The sequence below is a fragment of the Schistocerca piceifrons genome, chromosome 3 (genome assembly GCF_021461385.2).
Source record: "Schistocerca piceifrons isolate TAMUIC-IGC-003096 chromosome 3, iqSchPice1.1, whole genome shotgun sequence".
NCBI classification, from domain to species: domain Eukaryota; kingdom Metazoa; phylum Arthropoda; class Insecta; order Orthoptera; family Acrididae; genus Schistocerca; species Schistocerca piceifrons.
Window position 1 is genome coordinate 571,208,491 of NC_060140.1, and position 18,658 is coordinate 571,227,148.

The 18,658-nt window shown below is 36.4% G+C and overlaps 1 protein-coding gene across 3 annotated transcripts in view; it reads right to left on the reverse strand.

Moving 5' to 3' along the window:
- Positions 1–18,658, reverse strand: part of LOC124787624 (glycerol-3-phosphate acyltransferase 1, mitochondrial) — a 401,021-nt gene that overhangs the window by 145,311 nt on the left and 237,052 nt on the right. For all 3 annotated transcript variants that reach the window (XM_047254384.1, XM_047254382.1, XM_047254383.1), the window contains exon 2: positions 13,504–13,708. In XM_047254384.1, coding sequence (XP_047110340.1) covers positions 13,504–13,695 — 192 coding nt within the window. In that variant the 5' untranslated portion in view covers positions 13,696–13,708. The remainder of the gene's footprint in view (positions 1–13,503; positions 13,709–18,658) is intronic.

An 18,658-nucleotide genomic window follows, 5' to 3' on the forward strand; every position in this document is an offset into this window, starting at 1 on the left:
TCTATATATTTGCATTTTTTTTTCATACAGTCATCAAACTGATGACTTTCACAAACATCATACTTACATGTGCAATGATCTTGCAGTACTAAATTGGAATGCAGTAATAGTAATAGTAATAGTAATAATAATAATAATAATAATAATAATTATTATTATTATTATTATTATTATTGTTGTTGTTGTTGTTGTTTTTGTTAAAAGCAATCTTACACAAACTCAGTGATAGCATCCATTTCTTAGAAATTAATTCTGTACTAAAATATATATGCTGAGAGAATGAATTAACAGTCCTGCTGCTTAAAATGCACAAACTGAGTACTAACAATTTTTATCAGAACCAATTTCCATTTTATTACCAGTATTCTTGCATCTCAGATTTTTATAGTGGCTGGAAACCTGTTAAGGCACATCTGATCAATGTTATGTGGACTATGATCTGTTACTCTTAACTTATTGTTAGTTTTATGCCTGCAATTATTGCTCTTACTTCTAGCACTGTAATCAGAAACATCACTGCACTTGCCAGACTGGCTTTGATTTTGTGCAAAAAAGTTAGTGATTAGCATAAATACAAGGAGTACATTGTCAGACTTTTGTGTTTTATAAACAATTCAAGACAGAACTCAATGCATCCGTGTTCATTCACCAGCCTTATTGCACTTTTCAGCAGTACTACTATCCTACTGAGCTGCATGTCTGCAGCACAGCCACACAATTCCAAAAAATAATTAAGCTATGGGTAAACTGCACCAAAATACGTAGTTTCAACAATGTAAGAAAATATAGATTGCTACTTACTGTAAAGACAACATGTTAATTTGCAGACAAGCATAATTAAGAGACACTTACACATAAGCTTTCGGAAACAGACCATTCATTCATACAAGCAAGCACACCTCACGCACACATGACAGCCAGTTCTGGAAGCTTGGACCAGAACGCCACTATCATGAAGTCTTGAAGCAGCAGTCTATAAGGAGGGGGTGGGGAAGGGGAAAACATAGCAATGCATAGGGGGAGGGGGGAAGGGGAGCACTGTCTGGCGGAGGGACTGGACTGCCAACAGGCACTGGGGCAGGAAGGTGGGGAAAATGAAGTGAAAAAGGAGAGGAACATGGAAAGATGGGTGGGTACGTTGGCAGAGGGTGGCAGGTGGCAAACAAACAGGATGGGAGGCAAGAATGGGGAGGAGATGATAGGACAGAGGGGGTCGAAACTGTTGGGTGGAAGGTGTGGGGACAGTTTGTAACTATCCTGGTCTTAACCTATGGCAACATACTGTCCCCACACTCTCCACCCCAACACACCCACCTATCTTTTACTGCTTTTCTCCTTTTTTGCCCCTTTTTTCCCACCTCCTTGCCTCACAACCTACTGACACCATGCCTGTTGGCAGTCTAGTCCCTGCGCACCCCAATGGACAGTGTCTCCCTCCCCCCTCCCCCACCTGTACACTACTATCCTTTTCTCCTTCCCACCTCCTCCAGATCGCAGTGTCCATTCCACATGATAGATCTGGTGCGAGCTGCCTGAGTTGGCAGTCATATGTGCATGAAGTGTACTTAGTTGTGTGAATGAATGGTGTGTGTTTCTCTTTCTTTCTCTGATGAAGGCTGTGGCTGAAAGCTTAGGTGCGAGTGTCTTTTAACAGCGCCTGTTTGCAACTTAACACATCATCTAAAAAAATGGTTAAGTAGCAATCTATCTTTTTCTACAGTGCTGATATTCCAACCTGGAGTTTCCATTGTTTGACAATATTTTTTATGCTTTTGCAGAGGACTACTTTTGACAGTTGGCTGAACAGCTACATCTAATCGATTTTAATTTTCCCCACATATATAGTTAATGAGGTTTATCCATTGAAGGCTTTTGTCTACAAAGATATCAAGGAATTTCAGATTGGATTGTCCACGACCAAGCTATTGTATATGCTGTCAGTTCCATATGATACAAGTTGACTGTTTTGTATGTTAGTGACAGGGCCTTTGTAACAATAGTGTTTAAGCTCTGGTGAAGGAAATAACTAGTCATGACTGATTCCAGCTCATTACAATCCTTCCTACAAAACAAAAGAGAGGTTTCATCTTCATAGCTTTCTATGTGTCAGTTTGGTGTGGGTTTTTGAGCAATATCATTAACACAAAGAAAATGATCAAGAATTGAACACCCCATATTATTAGTGGACTGGTAATCCAGTCTCATTATCTATTTTGAAAGAGTTTTGTACACAGTTTGCAATTCATTAAAAATTATAAACAAATAATTATTAATTTGCCAACACACTCGGCTTGTCAAAATTGTGTGTACAACTTTAAATGTGCTTCAGAAATAGTGTGAAATCAATGTTTCTTTACTTTTTATGATTACCCTGATTCCTGACTCAAGAGGATTAAGAACAGAACTTGTGTAATATTTTAGAGAAGAAACTATATGTCCATAACACTACTGATACCCCATCACTTATACATACACAAAATCCTCTTGCACAAATTATGATACCCTTAAAAATACAAAAATTTATATTAATATTTGAAAAATATAGAACTGTTTGTGATATTCACTTATTATGTAAGCTAAAATTCACAAACTCTTGAACAGCAGTGAAAGAACACTACAGCAGAAGCTCAAGTAATTTGTTTTTGAAAATGGATTTGGGAAGAGAGCTGGAAATTTTGGCAATAACAAACTGAACACTTTTTGCACCAATGACAGAGTTTCTAATATATAGTTGATGTTATTCTAATGTATGATATTATATGTTGCATTTTTTGTTGTGCTGTTTTCATAATGAGTCTAGTTCTTTATAATGAAGCACTTGGCAGAAGATATCTATTGCAAAACAGTGGCAAAGGATCTATGGCAAGAAGTTTATAGACTGACTCTACAAATTTTCTTGTAAACAATGATTTTTTGTCAAATAAATGCATTCCTCCAGAAAAATAGCTTCTTAAGACATAATGAAGTGTTCAGACACAAAATTGGCTGCTTTAATGACCTTCTGGTCATCAGGATCAGTATTTTTAATGAACCATCTGCTGACTTTGATATCCTTATAATGTGAAGTGTATAACAATCTCAGTCTAGTTTGAAGTGTAAGGAAGACCAAAAACCTTGGTACTATCTGCTTTCTACAATTGCTGATTATTTTTTGTTACTGTTAAGTTTCTCAGGGTCTTTAAAACTACCGTTAAAATGAATTAAATTGGTCGATTAACAGTAAATCAGGACTGTAAATTTATACTAACTGCTCTTGGCTGTCAACTACTAATTAGCATAAACAGAAACAGTACAGACCTGGTAGAGAACACTGATGGTTTATGATGAACCACTCAAATCTAATACAACAGATGCTACTGATTTGTTGTCCATAGTTGTTAACAAAACTTTTTGATTCCTTTCCTAAGGTGTGTTACCTAATGTGCTCATATGAGAGTATGTTGTTGTTGTTATCTTCAATTCAAATAAGTGTTTTGTGCAAGTTTCCACACTAGCCCTTCCTCTGCAAGCCTCTTCATCTCTACATAACTAACACAACTTACAAAAACTTGAGCCTACTTACTGTAATCAAGTCTTTGTCTCTCTCTACAATTCTGTAACCCAATTGATTTTTCTTCAATGTCTCACGACATAATAATCCATTCTTTTAGTGTTGTGCCATAACACACTTTTCTCCCCAACACGATTCCGTATCTCTAATTAGTTATGCTGATAGCGCAGTGGTCATATTTCCCCTAAAAATAACTTCTGATCAACACAAATGAAGGCTTAAATTAGATCACAGAAAATACTCACCATAAAACTTCTTTTTTATGGATTCTAAGATGTTATCCTTAAGTGTGAATCAACCTAATACAGCCTTAATAGGCAAAAACTTTGGACCACAGTGGTTGCTTTTCAGGAACTGGGCTGTCTTGCAGCAGAATAATTGCCTTCACTAATTGTCAATAGCCACCTACAGCGGTTGTAAACTTAAATAAAGTGCCTACTTCAACACGTTCCATAGAATGTTCGACACTTCAACTTTGCATGATGAAGGTTTTGGGTAAGTAATAATGGTTTGTTATTCTAGACAATTAAGTCATTTCATTGCATCTTTAAATCTTGCATTATGATAAAATGTAGGTATTTAGTGTCACCAGGATAACATTCATTCATTTCTGAAAAGTTTTTCACAAACAGTAACATATCCAAATTGTCCTTTGTTTAATCAAAATTGCTCCATTTTGAATAATTTGTACAAAACATAAAGAACTGGTTAAATAAAGCTCTTATCGTAAATTATTTTAATTTAGCCGCACAATACTTTCAAATTCAAGTATGGAGCAGAAGTATGTGCATAATGAAGAGATGCAAGTGATCTCACATTTTAAATTACTGAAGTCCGATTAAAGCACTTAGCTCCTTCCACTTAATCATCTTATTTTCAGACTTGAAAGAAGAATGGATCTGTTGGATGACACTCAGTTTGGCTTTAGGAAACACAAAGGCACCAGACAGGCAATTCTGACATTACAATTGTTACAGGAAGCAAGAGTTAACAAAAACTGAGAAACTTTCTTCGTATTTGCTGACCCACAAAAGTGTTACATCAGGTTAAGTATTGCATGGTACTTTGAATCCTAAGAGAAATTGGTGTACTCTACAGGGAAAGATGGTTAACACACAGCACAAACAACAACTAAGAGGGAACAATACAAATGGAAGCCCAGGAGAAAATTTTTAGATTGAAAAACGAATAAATAAGGCGGCAGTCTCTCTTCTCTACTGATCAACATTCATATCAAGAAAAAGATGAATGAAATAAAGTGTAAAGCAAGGCTGCAGTCTCTCTTCTCTACTGATCAACATTTATATCAAGGCAAAGATGAATGAAATAAAATTTCAGTACTTGGGTTAAAAGTCAGGGTGAGAGGATATGACTGATAAGATTCACTGACGAAATTGCTATCTGCTGTGAAATTGAGAAGAATTACCCTGGATCTTTTGAATGGAATGAACTGTCTACTGGACGCATAATGTGGACTGAAAGTGCATTGGGTAGAAATGAAAATATTACAAAGCAGCTGATACGAGAATAATGACAAACTTAGCATATACCTTTAGTATCACAAAGTAAGTGAAGTGATTCAAGACTGCTACCTTGCAGGAAAAATAATATTTGCGGGATGAAGCAAGGATCACACAATAAATAGACTCACATAGACAAGGGAGTGTTAGTCACTGAAAGGAGTCTACCAGTGTCAGATATAAGCCTTAACTTAAGAAAGAAATTTTTGAGAATGTATGCCTGGAGTGCAGTATTATATGGAAGTGAATCTTGGACTGTGGGAAATAAGGGAATTAAAGTGTTTGAGATGTGATTTTGCAAAAGGATGTTGAATATTAATTTAGCTGATAAGATTAAAAAAAGGAAGTTCTAAACAGAATTGGGGAGTAAAGCAATATATGGAAGATACTAATTACAAGAAAGAACAGGATGATAGGATATGGGAAGACATGGTACTAGAGAGAGCTATATATGGGGAAAATTGTATAGGAAGATGGTGATTAGAACATGTACAACGAATAAGCAAGGATGTTTGATGTAGGTGCTCTACTGAGATGAAAAGACAGAAACATCAAACCAGTCAGAATAGGGAAAAAAGAGAGAGGGGGAAGGAGAGGAGGAGCAAGGGTGAGGAACCGGGTGACATTCACTGAAGAACAATGACATAGCCTGTTTCTGTTTCCATTTATCATTTCAACCAGTATAAGACAGACTTGACACATCTGATTTAATCTTGATGTGGCCAAACGATGCACTGTGCTGGAAACGAAAAAAACTATAAAATAGAATATTTCTCAACAAAGCCAGTAAAACAAGAGATTTGGTGACTAAGATTTTGAAAATTAGTGTTAGTCACAACTAAATAAACCACATTATTCATAATTCACTACGATAACATCAAGTTTCTGTGAGTTGGTTGCAAGACAAAGGCTTGCGTAGTTATCACATGTTTATGAGACTGCAGAACACAATTTCTTGGGGCATCAATGTTCATCTTCACTAAAATAAAGACGTAACATCAAAACAATTACATGCACTGGAAAAGAAACCTTTGAATACTGAAAATATGTAAGCCTGGAATATTGCAGATCCAGATGGGGCACAAGAAACAGTCAGTCTTTATGTGATCTGTCTGACAATCATACGAAGCTTACAATCAGTTCAAACTATCACAATGTGGTACTTACAAACTGATACAGCATGGTAATATGAACCTACACAAAGGCTCAATTAATAATGAATAATGGTATCTTTTGTTTCCAATATCTGTAACAACTTGTAAACTTGCCTCAATAAGAAACAGGTGATTTCAACATGTTTGTGCCCCTGTAGGAGGTATTAGGTAGTCGGCATAGAGACACACCAATGTTGAATTTGTATCTGTCCTGAGACGCCATGACCGGCCTCATTTGAACTCTTCTGTTGGGAGAGTTAATTTGGAGCTGGAACAGCTGCTTGGGTCGGGTGCGGGGGCTCACATTGGTGTGGTTCCTGTTGATTATCTCAGTAGGTGGGACTATACCAGGCACGGCCTACATCTCAACAGGAAAGGGAAGGGGAAACTGGCTGGGGTAATAGCAGGAAATTTAAGGGGGGGAGGCACTGCCATGAATGGTAAAATACCAGTGGTTACAGGTGTTGGAGCAGCACCTTTTTTAGGATAGGTAAGACAGAAAGATGTCAAGTTCTACGATAGGTCAGGATTGAAACAAATCTTCAGTTTAGGAAAGAAATTAAACAGCACAATTCTAGCACATTTGATCACCAATCACAGCTATCAATTATAAATTTTCACCAATGACCAGAAATTTTATCTCCACCAAGTTGTATCTCAGTCCTAGGTAATTGCATTGATGAATTAAAGTCACCCAACCCAGTTGACATAATCTGTCTCTCTGAACAACATGTGACCACTGGTATAGGAACTAGGCCTAAGCAGAATGAGAAACTCAGACAGGAGAGTACTGCAAATGTTAGAATAAGGAAAGGTTCTCATAAAAGTATAATTAAAAATAATGTAAGTATATTTCATCAAAATATTGGGAGTTTAAAGAATAAAGTAGATGAGCTTCTGGTTTGTTTAGAAGATTTAGAAGCTGAGAATGAAATAGATATACTATGCCTGTCTGAGCATCACATTGTTACTGATATGGATAAGGTAAATGTAAGTGGATATAAGCTCTCTGCACATGTAATGAGAGAAAATATGGAGAAAGGAGGAGTTGCCATATATGTCAAAAGTTATCATTGTGCAAAAAGTATAGAAACAAAAAAGTTTTGTGTAGAGAAACATATAGAAGCATGTGCCTGTGAGCTTAAATTAAATGAAGGCACATTTATAATTGTAACTGTATATAGGTCCCCATCAGGAAATTTTCATCTATTTCTGAAAAATTTGGACTCCTTGTTGTGCTATCTGTCAGACAGGGGGAAGCAAATTATTATTTGTGGGGACTTCAATGTAGATTCTCTGAAAGAGGGTAATAGGAAAAATGACCTTGAAGTATTACTCGGTTCTTTCAATTTGACACCCGTTATTGATTTTCCTACTAGGGTGGTAAAGGATAGCAGCTCACTGATAGATAACTTCTTTATAGACCAAGATAAGTTTAACCAGATAAATGCTCAGCCTGTTGAGAATGGTCTTTCTGATCATGGTGCACAGCTAGTTACAATATATGACATAGCTCCATTCAGCAATACTAAACAGTCCTCCCAAAGTAGTACGTTCAGTCAACGATTTAACAATTGCAAATTTCAGGGAAAGCCTACAGCAGTTAGACTGGGATGAGGTGTACCGTGAACCTGATGCCAATTTAAAATATAATTTATTTCATGACATTTTTGTAAATGCATTTGAAAACTGCTTCCCCAAGAAAATAGTTAAATATACTCGTAAGAAACCTTGTAACAAACCATGGCTTACTAAGGGTATAAAAATATCTTGTAACCGGAAAAGGGAAATGTATCTGACAGCAAGAAAGAGTAGTGACCCAGAAACTATCAAAAATTATAAAAACTACTGTGTTATATTAAGAAAAGTTATTAAAAAATCCAGGAGTATGTGTATCATGTCTGAAATCAGCAACTCTGATAATAAAATTAAAACAATTTGGAATATTATTAAAAGAGAAACAGGTCAACCAAGAGCAGAGGAAGACAGTATTACCATCAAATTGAATGAAAACTTTACGAACAAAAAGTCAGAAATTGAAAATATTTTTAATAATCATTTTCTAAATGTTGTGGATATAGTAGGATCCAGGTGTTCATTAGAAGATGCTAGGCTGTTAATGGAAGAGGCCATACCTATGCAATTTGATACAGTTGAAATCTCACCCACTTCTCCCTCTGAAATTAGGAAAATAATAAACTTGCTTAAAAGCAAAAACTCACAAGGAATTGATGGCATTTCCAGCAAAATACTAAAAGCTTGTTCTCAACAGATAAGTAAGATTCTCAGCCACCTGTGTAATAGCTCTCTGGAACAGGGCATTTTCCCTGATAGACTGAAATATGCTATTGTTATACCTTTGCATAAAAAGGGGGATAGATCTGATGTCAACAATTACCGTCCAATCTCCCTTCTAACAGCTTTATCCAAAATTTTTGAGAAAGTAATGTATTCAAGAGTAGCTTCACATATCTGTAAAAATGAAGTACTAACAAAATGTCAGTTTGGTTTCCAGAAAGGTTTTCAACAGAAAATGCCATATATGCTTTCACCAGTCAAATTTTGAATGATCTGAATAACTGAACACCACCCATTGGGATTTTTTGTGATCTCTCAAAGGCTTTTGATTGTGTAAATCATGAAATTCTGCTAGACAAGCTCAAGTATTGTGGCATGAGTGGGACAGTGCACAAATGGTTTAATTCGTACCTAACTGGAAGAGTGCAGAAAGTTGAAATAAGTAGTTCTCGTAACATGCAAAGATCACCACATTCCTCAAACTGGGGAACTATCAAGAATTGGGTTCCACAAGGGTCAGTCTTTGGTCCTTTGTTGTTCTTATTATATATTAATGACTTGCCATTCTATATTCATGAAGAGGCAAAGTTAGTTCTCTTTGCTGATGATACAAGTATAGTAATCACACCTGACAAACAAGAATTAACTGATGAAATTGTCAATACTGTCTTTCAGAAAATTACTAAGTGGTTCCTCGTAAACGGACTCTCACTGAATTTTGATAAGACACAGTACATACTGTTCCGTACAGGGAATGGTATGACGCCATTAATAAATATAGACCTTAATCAGAAGCATATAGCTAAGGTAGAATATTCCAAATTTTTACGTGTGTCCATTGATGAGAGGTTAAATTGGAAGAAACACATTGATGATCTGCTGAAACGTTTGAGTTCAGCTACTTATGCAATAAGGGTCATTGCAAATTTTGGTGATAAACATCTTAGTAAATTAGCTTACTACGCCTATTTTCACTCATTGCTTTCATATGGCATCATATTTTGGGGCAATTCATCACTGAGGAATAAAGTATTTATTGCAAAAAAGCGTGTAATCAGAATAATAGCTGGAGTCCACCCAAGATCATCCTGCAGACATTTATTTAAGGATCTAGGGATATTCACAGTAGCTTCTCAGTATATATACTCTCTTATGAAATTTGGTATTAACAACCAAACCCAATTCAAAAGTAATAGCAGTGTGCATAACTACAATACTAGGAGAAAGGATGATCTTCACTATTCAAGATTAAATCTAACTTTGGCACAGAAAGAGGTGAATTATACTGGCACTAAAGTCTTTGGTCACTTACCAAATAGTATCAAAAGTCTGACAGATAACCAACAAGTATTTAAGAAGAAATTAAAGGAATTTCTGAATGACAACTCCTTCTACTCCATAGAGGAATTTTTAGATATAAATTAAGAAAAAAAAAAAAAAAGAAAAAAAATATTTAAAAAATAAAAAAAATAAAAATAAAAAATAAAGAAAAACAAAAAACACAAAAAAATAAAGTTGTTATATTAACTTAAGTATGTTGTTAAATTAACCTAATTATGTCATGTATTAGAAAATTCGACTCGTTCCACATCATTACGAAATATCGTATTCATGATCCATGGAACTAGTATTAATCTAATCTAATCTAATCTACAATCTTTCTGAGAAACAATAAAGTGAAAGGTAATGATGAAGTGAAAGAAGGGTTGCACAGCCATTCTAAACAACATTTTTTTATGTGCTGGCAACGAGGCACTAGTAAAATAAAGTAGATATACTGGGGAGCCACAAGTGTAACTAACTAACTAACTACATTGTAAAATCACATGTGTTTGAAGTTTTGGAAGAGCAATGACAGTTTACACAAACAGGTACTTATCATTAAGTACATAAGTGAAATGAAATAATAAAAATGAAAATACAAGACTCAATTACTTACTGAAAACAGATAATGCTAGGGGATGTAGTATATCACTCATAAGTTTTCTTATGAGATAACAAAACAATGACTGAATCTGAGAAAACTTTGTAACAGAATAAAACTACATGGAGAACGATAACAATGATAAGGTTTGTCTGTGATACTGCCCTTGAGACGAAAAATAAAATCTAATATAGATCTATAATTACATGAAATACACTGACTACTGAAGTGGAGCCACCAACTTGAGCCCAATCTAATACCTCTGAAATGATTAGAACAGGTTATTCTAATGGTGCTCCACTGGGCACAGGTGCGCAAAATGCCCGAGGGGTAGTGTGAGCTACCAAGCAGGTAGTCTTACTGTATGCGTTCTGAGGAAGCGCATGACACTTAGCCAAACCTGGTCATGGGCACAACAGTACTATCACATAAGCTACAGCCTGGCTGCCCAACTACCAACACGTTGTTTGTTTACCCACCCCTGCCGACCTGTACCCAAGACACCTGACCGCTGCGGGTAGGCATTTGATCTGCAAAAGCCTAATTTAGAGTCTTGATAGCAATCCAGATCATTTGCCTGAACAACCAGCAACCACCATGTGAAATATTGTTAAGAAAAAATAATCTAGTGGAAATCCTCCTCTGTTGATTATGTGCTCCAACAACATAAAAAGAGAGCCAACGCAATATTAATAATATGACTACTCTCTTATGGACCAACAAAAACTGATGTCCAGATACTTTCAATTGCATAATAATGTATGCTCTACATTTCCAGTTAATTTGATAATGGAGGATATTACAACCATAAGAATTCTGCAAGAAAAAACAGCTTCCAATATGTAACACATACCATGCAGTATGACACTATCATTGGTGTGTGACAGTGGAGATAATGATGCAGTTATGTATTTAGCACTGCATCCAATCCTGTGAAATGCCGGACAGTAAGAGCAACAGTGGATTGGAGTGCATTCCTGTTAGTGCTTTGTATTTGCTTTGTTTCGTTTTATGTTCCTATATGTATGAAAACACAGTTAAATTATTACTACTACAACAACAGAATTAATATCACTGTGGTCTGCAAGGGTATGAGTTAAAAGTCTAAAGAAATGGATTACACAGGAATTATCTGTAGTTACAAATAGTAGTAGTAGTAGTAGTAGTAGTAGTAGTAGTCGTAGCAGCAGCAGCAGCAGCAGCAGTAGAGGTAGTAAGTAGTCAGTAGTGTTCGAATCATCACCACCGCTCATTCAAAATCCAGTGCCAGATAAACACTTATTATAGACTTTTGCATGGATTATAGTCTTCAGCTATATGCATTCACGTAGCTCCTGCAAGTTTTGTAATGTCATTTTTCCATCATACATTGGTAGTTATTTCAGTCTTTTCTTATCTCTTGGAATGCAGGAAATAACTTCCTAAGCCCATTCACCATACATGTGCTTGGCTACAACTCCTGCCCATCTCAATTTTATTTTCATTATACTCATAATTACCTCTACCACTCCAGTCTAATTCCTGATCCACTTGTTAACTTTCATGTCTCCCCTAATAAAACATGTGGTGTCACCGCCAGACACCACACTTGCAAGGTAGTAGCCTTTAAATGAGCCATGGTCCATTAGTATACGTCGGACCCGTGTGTCGCCACTATCAGTGATTGCAGACCGAGTGCCGCCACACGACAGGTCTAGTCTAGAGAGACTCCCTAGCACTCGCCGCAGTTGTACAGCCGACTTTGCTAGCGATGGTTCACTGTCTACCTACGTTCTCATTTGCAGAGACGATAGTTTAGCATAGCCTTCAGCTACGTCATTTACTACGACCTAGCAAGGCGCCATATTCAGTTACTAACAGATAATATTGTGAATCATGTACCGTCAAGAGCGACGTTCATCATTAATGGATTACTGTTAAGTATGAAACTAATTACGTCCGCTTTCTGAGTTCTAATTCCTAGTCATGTTCCAGACCTCACATCAGTATAGCGCTTCCCTCCTCACGCCAGCCTGCGTGAGCTAAAACACATCCATTTCAGCCTCCACTAGTAACACGGTGTTGGCTCTTCTGCCAACACAACAAAACACAACACAGGTCTGTCCATTAGTTACTCAACAACAGTCAGGTTGGATGGAATCATCCAGAAGGATGATAATGCCCGCCCTCACACTGCCAGCCAGACAAAAGCTACACTTAAGCAATTTGGCTGGGAAACCTTGCAACATCCTCTGTACAGCCCGGATCTTTCACCACATGATTTTCACATCTTTGGCAATGAAGAAAGACATGTGGACGTAGGTTTCAGCTGGACAAAGAAGTGGCAGAGTGGATGCAGTAGTGGATCCGTCATCGGCCAACCGCATTCTACGAGCAGGAACTGATTGTCTTGTTCCCCAGTGAGATAAATGGTGATTACTTTTGAATGTAACCACACCATGATCACTTGGTGGCGGGTGTTTGATTTTCATTTGATTACCCTTATACAATCACAGCTTGCAAATTGTCCACTGTGCTACATCCACTTCTAATATCAGCTTGTTCTTTGTCCAACTAAAATCTCAAGCATCTCCCCCCCCCCCCCCCCCCCCCGACCATGTTGATAATTTTAGTAAGTGCATGTACATTACACAGAGACAAGGCTGATAAGTCTATAGTTTCTTGCTTATGATTTTTTATGTGTTTTGTTTGTCCTTCCTGTCACATAACATAATTACAGTACTTTTCCAGTTTTGGGAAATGTCATCCTTAGTAGACTTTTGTAAACTATTTTGCAAGTTCCATTAATTTTCTTTCTTATTCAGCTACAGTCAGTTCTACTGAAATGTCATAGCCATCACTGCTGTTACAAAATTGCATTTATGTGTTCTGAGTTCAGCACCTCTGTTTGACAGCACTCACATGCTCTTTTTAAGTTCTCGACTTCCTAAACTGTAAAAGCTACTACACAAGTCAACACCATAAACAATTTTTTTTTAAATATTAAGAATTAACCAATGGATTTAAAAATGTCACAAAAATTTATAAAAGTAAACAAACTGAAACACTTGGACTCACAATCCTGATGTTGTCCCTGATGGCCAAACGTTGACGATTACGTTCTTGGTAACCATAACGTCTTAGACTTGCAAAGGAATGTTTCTGTTGATCTCTAAAGGCTTCTACATTGGCCAATTTGTGGTGTGGTTTCCATTTCTGTTCCCACTGAATATTCAACTGCTGAAGCCGAGTTGCAACAACATCAACCATTTCTTGCAAACCACTGAAATGGAAAATTGTAGTTGATGTCATATTATTCCTACAATGCTCAAGATACAATAAAAATGACTGAAAAGCTATAATACCAACAAAGTGAAACAAAAGATGCCAGAAATAGTCATTATGACATAATATATATAGAATCACAAAATATTTGCAATAACAGACTGAGTCTATCTATGCAGCTTAATTGAAAGGTCTGCTTCATGGAAGTGAATTTTGCTTTAATATCAAATAACACTTGTTCTGCAGATTTAATTTTTTTCTGACTACTTTTTCTGGAAAAATCATCAAATTATGTCAAGAATCTAATAGCAATGATTGAGGTTTTTGCAAATGATAATTTTAGTATCGCAGCTGTAAATCTCTTAGAGTAACTTAAATAACAAACTATATTTGCAATGATATTCAACAGAAGCATGAACTTATCATTAACATGATCTCTTTGGATGTGAAACAATACGAAGTATGTCATACAGTTCATTCAGTACCATCATCACTGACATAATGACTAAGTCCTCTCCCACTCTCCCATCTCCACAAAGAAACACATCTGTCCTACAAATCCTTCCCACATATGCAGAGCCTATTTGAGGCAGACTGCACTCATTTAAAATAAATTTATCAGCTACACTGGTTGACATGGTGATTTTCAGATATCAATTACTTACCACTGTGTATATTTCTTACTAGTATGGGCTTATCAGGCTTTGCCTTGCACTTCTGGTACAAGTAAACAAAACAAATGAATTCCGAAGTCTATCACAAAAATAATGGATAATTACCAGCTTCCCATGAAGAGTCAACTGTTTTGAATAGGATGCTTTCTAACCCAAAGCAAAATTATGTAATGTGTGGGTGAAGTTTTAAGGTTTGTAGACAAAGGCGTGATTAATAAGTTAAGAAGGTACAAATGTATGTAGGTTGCAGCAGTTATGCAGAGATGAAGAGGCTTGGGCAGGATCGACTAGCCTGGCCAGGTGCATCAAATCATTTTTCTTACTGATGGTGACAACAATAACAACAACAAACAAACAAACGTAAGTAGATAAAATTTATAAAGTTATTGCAAAGTGTCATTGGACATTTTTGGTGTGGTTACTTTGGTAAGTTACGAAGGCAGGGGAGGCAGGTATGTAAAAATTTTTCACAACTTGAAGTTTTTCTTGAAGAATAACTATGCAAACTGGTAGGTGGGTTTCTTCATACACTTTATAGTACTGCCATTGAAGATATTTTAGTGAGATTGTAGCGTAAAATGGAATTTTGTAAGGAATACCATGGCATACTCCTAGGCTCTTTGAGAAATGGAAGATATTCATATGAATGCAGAGAGGAAAACTATTACTTTAAGTTAATTGAACTAGAGTGGAGCAAAACATATTCTGTGCAGCCACTGATGGAAGGCGTCATAGTGGACTGCCAAGAAATAACAAACGAGCCTGCATTAGCAATGAAAGTTATGTAAAATGTAAGGTAACTGACTTACTCTACTGTACATGGACAAGAGAGGAGCAGCAGCCTGGTGTTCATTTAAAGTATATTTTATTAATGGTTAATTTGACAATATATGGTTGCAATGATGGAACTCTGGTTATGAATGCTTTAAATCGCTTGAGAAGAGGATCCAAGTACCACGAAGAAGATTATTAGCGGGGACTGAATAGCAGGACCAGCTCTGTAAGATAAAGTTATAGGCTATCTTATCCAGCAGATACTAGCAAGCAAATCAAATCTACAAAAGTTGAGTACTATTCCAGGAGCACACATGTAACAGGTTGGTTTGACATCTCCCTGTGAGCACTAGGCACATGACAAGGTGCCAATAACAGAGGATATGCATCAGGTGGAGAATATTGCAGTCACTGTACAATGTGTGTTAGCGTATAAGAAATTAGTTTCTTAATGAATTTTGTTGCAATTCATACCGCACTAACACCTACTTAACAAATGGAAAAAATATGCTCCTTCAAAACTGGTTTGAGGAAAGACTTGAAGCTTTTCTGTGGTAGTAAAAACTTCATTGCATGCCATATTTCATCAAAATAGAATTAATACGGGTTCAATTTTGTTTTGTGTTTGACTAGATGAACAATTTTAAGCACGTAAAATTCATGCACAGAATGAAGAGCAAAAATTACAGTCAGTAAGTACTAATGTAAGAAGTACTGTGTCTGTGATGTCCTTGTTCCATGATTTTTGTATCATATATAAAGGGTGATGGGAAGTTTATTATAATTACCATCAAAAGTTCAACCTGATCATTGTACAGTCATCTCCTTCAAGAAGTTTCACTTTTGAACAACAGGAAGACATTAATAATAAGGTCATGTAATCTTGCAACCTTCACCTGACATGCTGCAGTTCAACTTACTTCCACTGAATCTATGATAAAGTCACCTTCAACAGCTGTACTATTTTATGTTCAGATTGAAAGACATTTGAACGTGATACCAGATACCATGGGTCTCATTTGTTGAAATCTTTTTCAATACCCACACAATGCTGTACTAAATTTTATGTTAAGAAGTAGACACTCTGGTTGTTGTTTTAGTTATCATTACTACTCAGTTTTCAAATTACTTTCTGCTTTACCCTGCTTTCTGTGTCCTTCACTGTCGGGTATTTCCAAAACAGAGTAACAATCACTTTACCATAGGACAAATAAATGACAATAAGTTGCACAAGAATCAATTGCGCAGGTTTTACCCACAGCAACAGACCAATCTATGCATTTTTACTGATTTTAATGTACCACAAAAGACCAGGCATTTTTTACAATGATTTTACCATAGAAGCTGCCTAAAACGATCACAAAAATATGCCTTCTCATTCCTTCCTTCCCGTCTGGTTCCTTTTATCCAACCAACACTGGGTTGGGGCAGGTCTGGTACTTCTATTTCACTGGGAACCAACCACACATGTGTATAGGCTATTTCTATGATGGGATCACTACTCCCAAAGGCAATTTAAATTGAGCCATCAGCTACCCCCAGAAGCAAGCGCTTTGTTATCCTCAGCTATTTGGGTGATTATCGCAAAATTATATACTGAAGAAATGTTTCAGATCACCCATTTAACCAAAACATTTAACATTCAGCTACACGAATGAAAGTTACAAAAATCGTCCATTATCATCCTATGAGGTGTATGAAATCCCCACTTTCCGATCATAGTAATGAATCGGTATTAAAAATTTAACTGACACGGTACCTTACTTAAACCCATCTATTAATTAATAATAAAATTAATGGAGACAAGATTATCATGCAGAACCTATGCAGCAATTAAAAGACAATTATACTTTTCTTGTAGTTGAAGCCACAAACTGTTTGTAAAGAAATGACATTTTTTTGCTAACTACGAGAGAAGTGTCACATTTAAGGAAAAAATGTGCTTAGTACACCATTGTTCCGCAAGAATTTTTGCTCAAATGAGAATGCCAGTTGTACAGTTACTTCCCAAATAATTTCAAACCCTCAAATAAAAAAAATTCACCTTTATACAATGTAGGCTTCCAAAGTTATACAATCTAGGCTTCCAAAGCTGGTATTAACTTCAGTTAAAACATCCAGGCTCATGAAACCTAACGGGACAGCTTTACATATCAACCATGGCCTGCCATGCTGAAAATTTTAATTTAAACGAAACAGGATACGACAGTAATCCATGAGCAGAGCAAAATGTTCAAGTTCAGCGATATTTCCTCTTTGCATTATAATTTTTCTGTAGATTATAAAGAGGGACAGCAATAGTGTAATGAATAATTTCTGTACATTAGGTATGCCACCTATAATAATTAAAGAAGACATATTTACTCCACAGGAGCTGCAATTTATTTATCTTACTGTAACTAGTTTCAAGTGCAGTTCATCATCATGTGATAACTATACTACAAAATCTAGCTGTCTGGGAGAGATCCAGGTTAATCAACAATGTAGGAAAAGACAGATTGCTACTTACTGTAAAGAAGACATATTAAGTTGCAGACAGGCACAATTAAAAGACACTTACATAAAATCCGTAATCAATAAAAGAGAGACACACACCTCACATACACACAAGCAAGCAAACCTCATGCACACATGAGTGCCAACTCCAGCATCTTGGGCCAGAATCCAGGTTATGTACATCAATTATTAAATCATTAAATTAAAAATATAGTATAGGTAAAGAGAGTGTATTCGATGACTAGCATATGATGACAGTGCTGATATTTTTGTCTCTCAAGACGTTTGCATTTTAGGTAATATTGTTCCGGCATACAATCAAGTGCTGGCACGCCAGTCAGGAACGTTAGAGCAGAGAGGGCTGTGAAGAAGACGTCAGCCAACTGCACACGGACCGACCCCTCTCTAGGATGACAACCCGATGGCAGCGCCCTCAACACGAAGAGTACATAAGTGCCACACTGCCTGGCCATGGCCCATTTGAAGACTAGCCAGTTCACCAACTTTTACTGGCATCAAGAATAGGCACATGTATAACAGTGACTTAGGAAATGTATTTCTTCTCTTGTATTATGAATTGTATATACTGAACAGATTGCTTATGTTGCACGTCGCCCTTTGCTTGCGATACAGCATTGTACATTTCTCAAAATTAAGTAATGTCATTTATTTTCTGTAAATAAGATTCATTAATATGATTTACTTGAATTGTTGTCTATCGACCGAAGAAGCAGATTTCCTAGGCACCTCATATTTGACGAGTAGGCAGGATACAACAAATATGATCATTCCCATATAGTTTTATATGTAATAAAAGTACTGTTTGATGAAGAACTCCACTAAAGTGTGCCAAAGGAATGTGAATAAAATACATTGCAGCTACTATTGAATTATAAGATATCATTCTTGGAATGTGGAAGGGAAATATAGCTCTGTACCCAAAAGAGTACCTTTGCATCCTTGGGTGATGAAGAGTGGGAATCATTTACTTTGGCAGTTGTTCT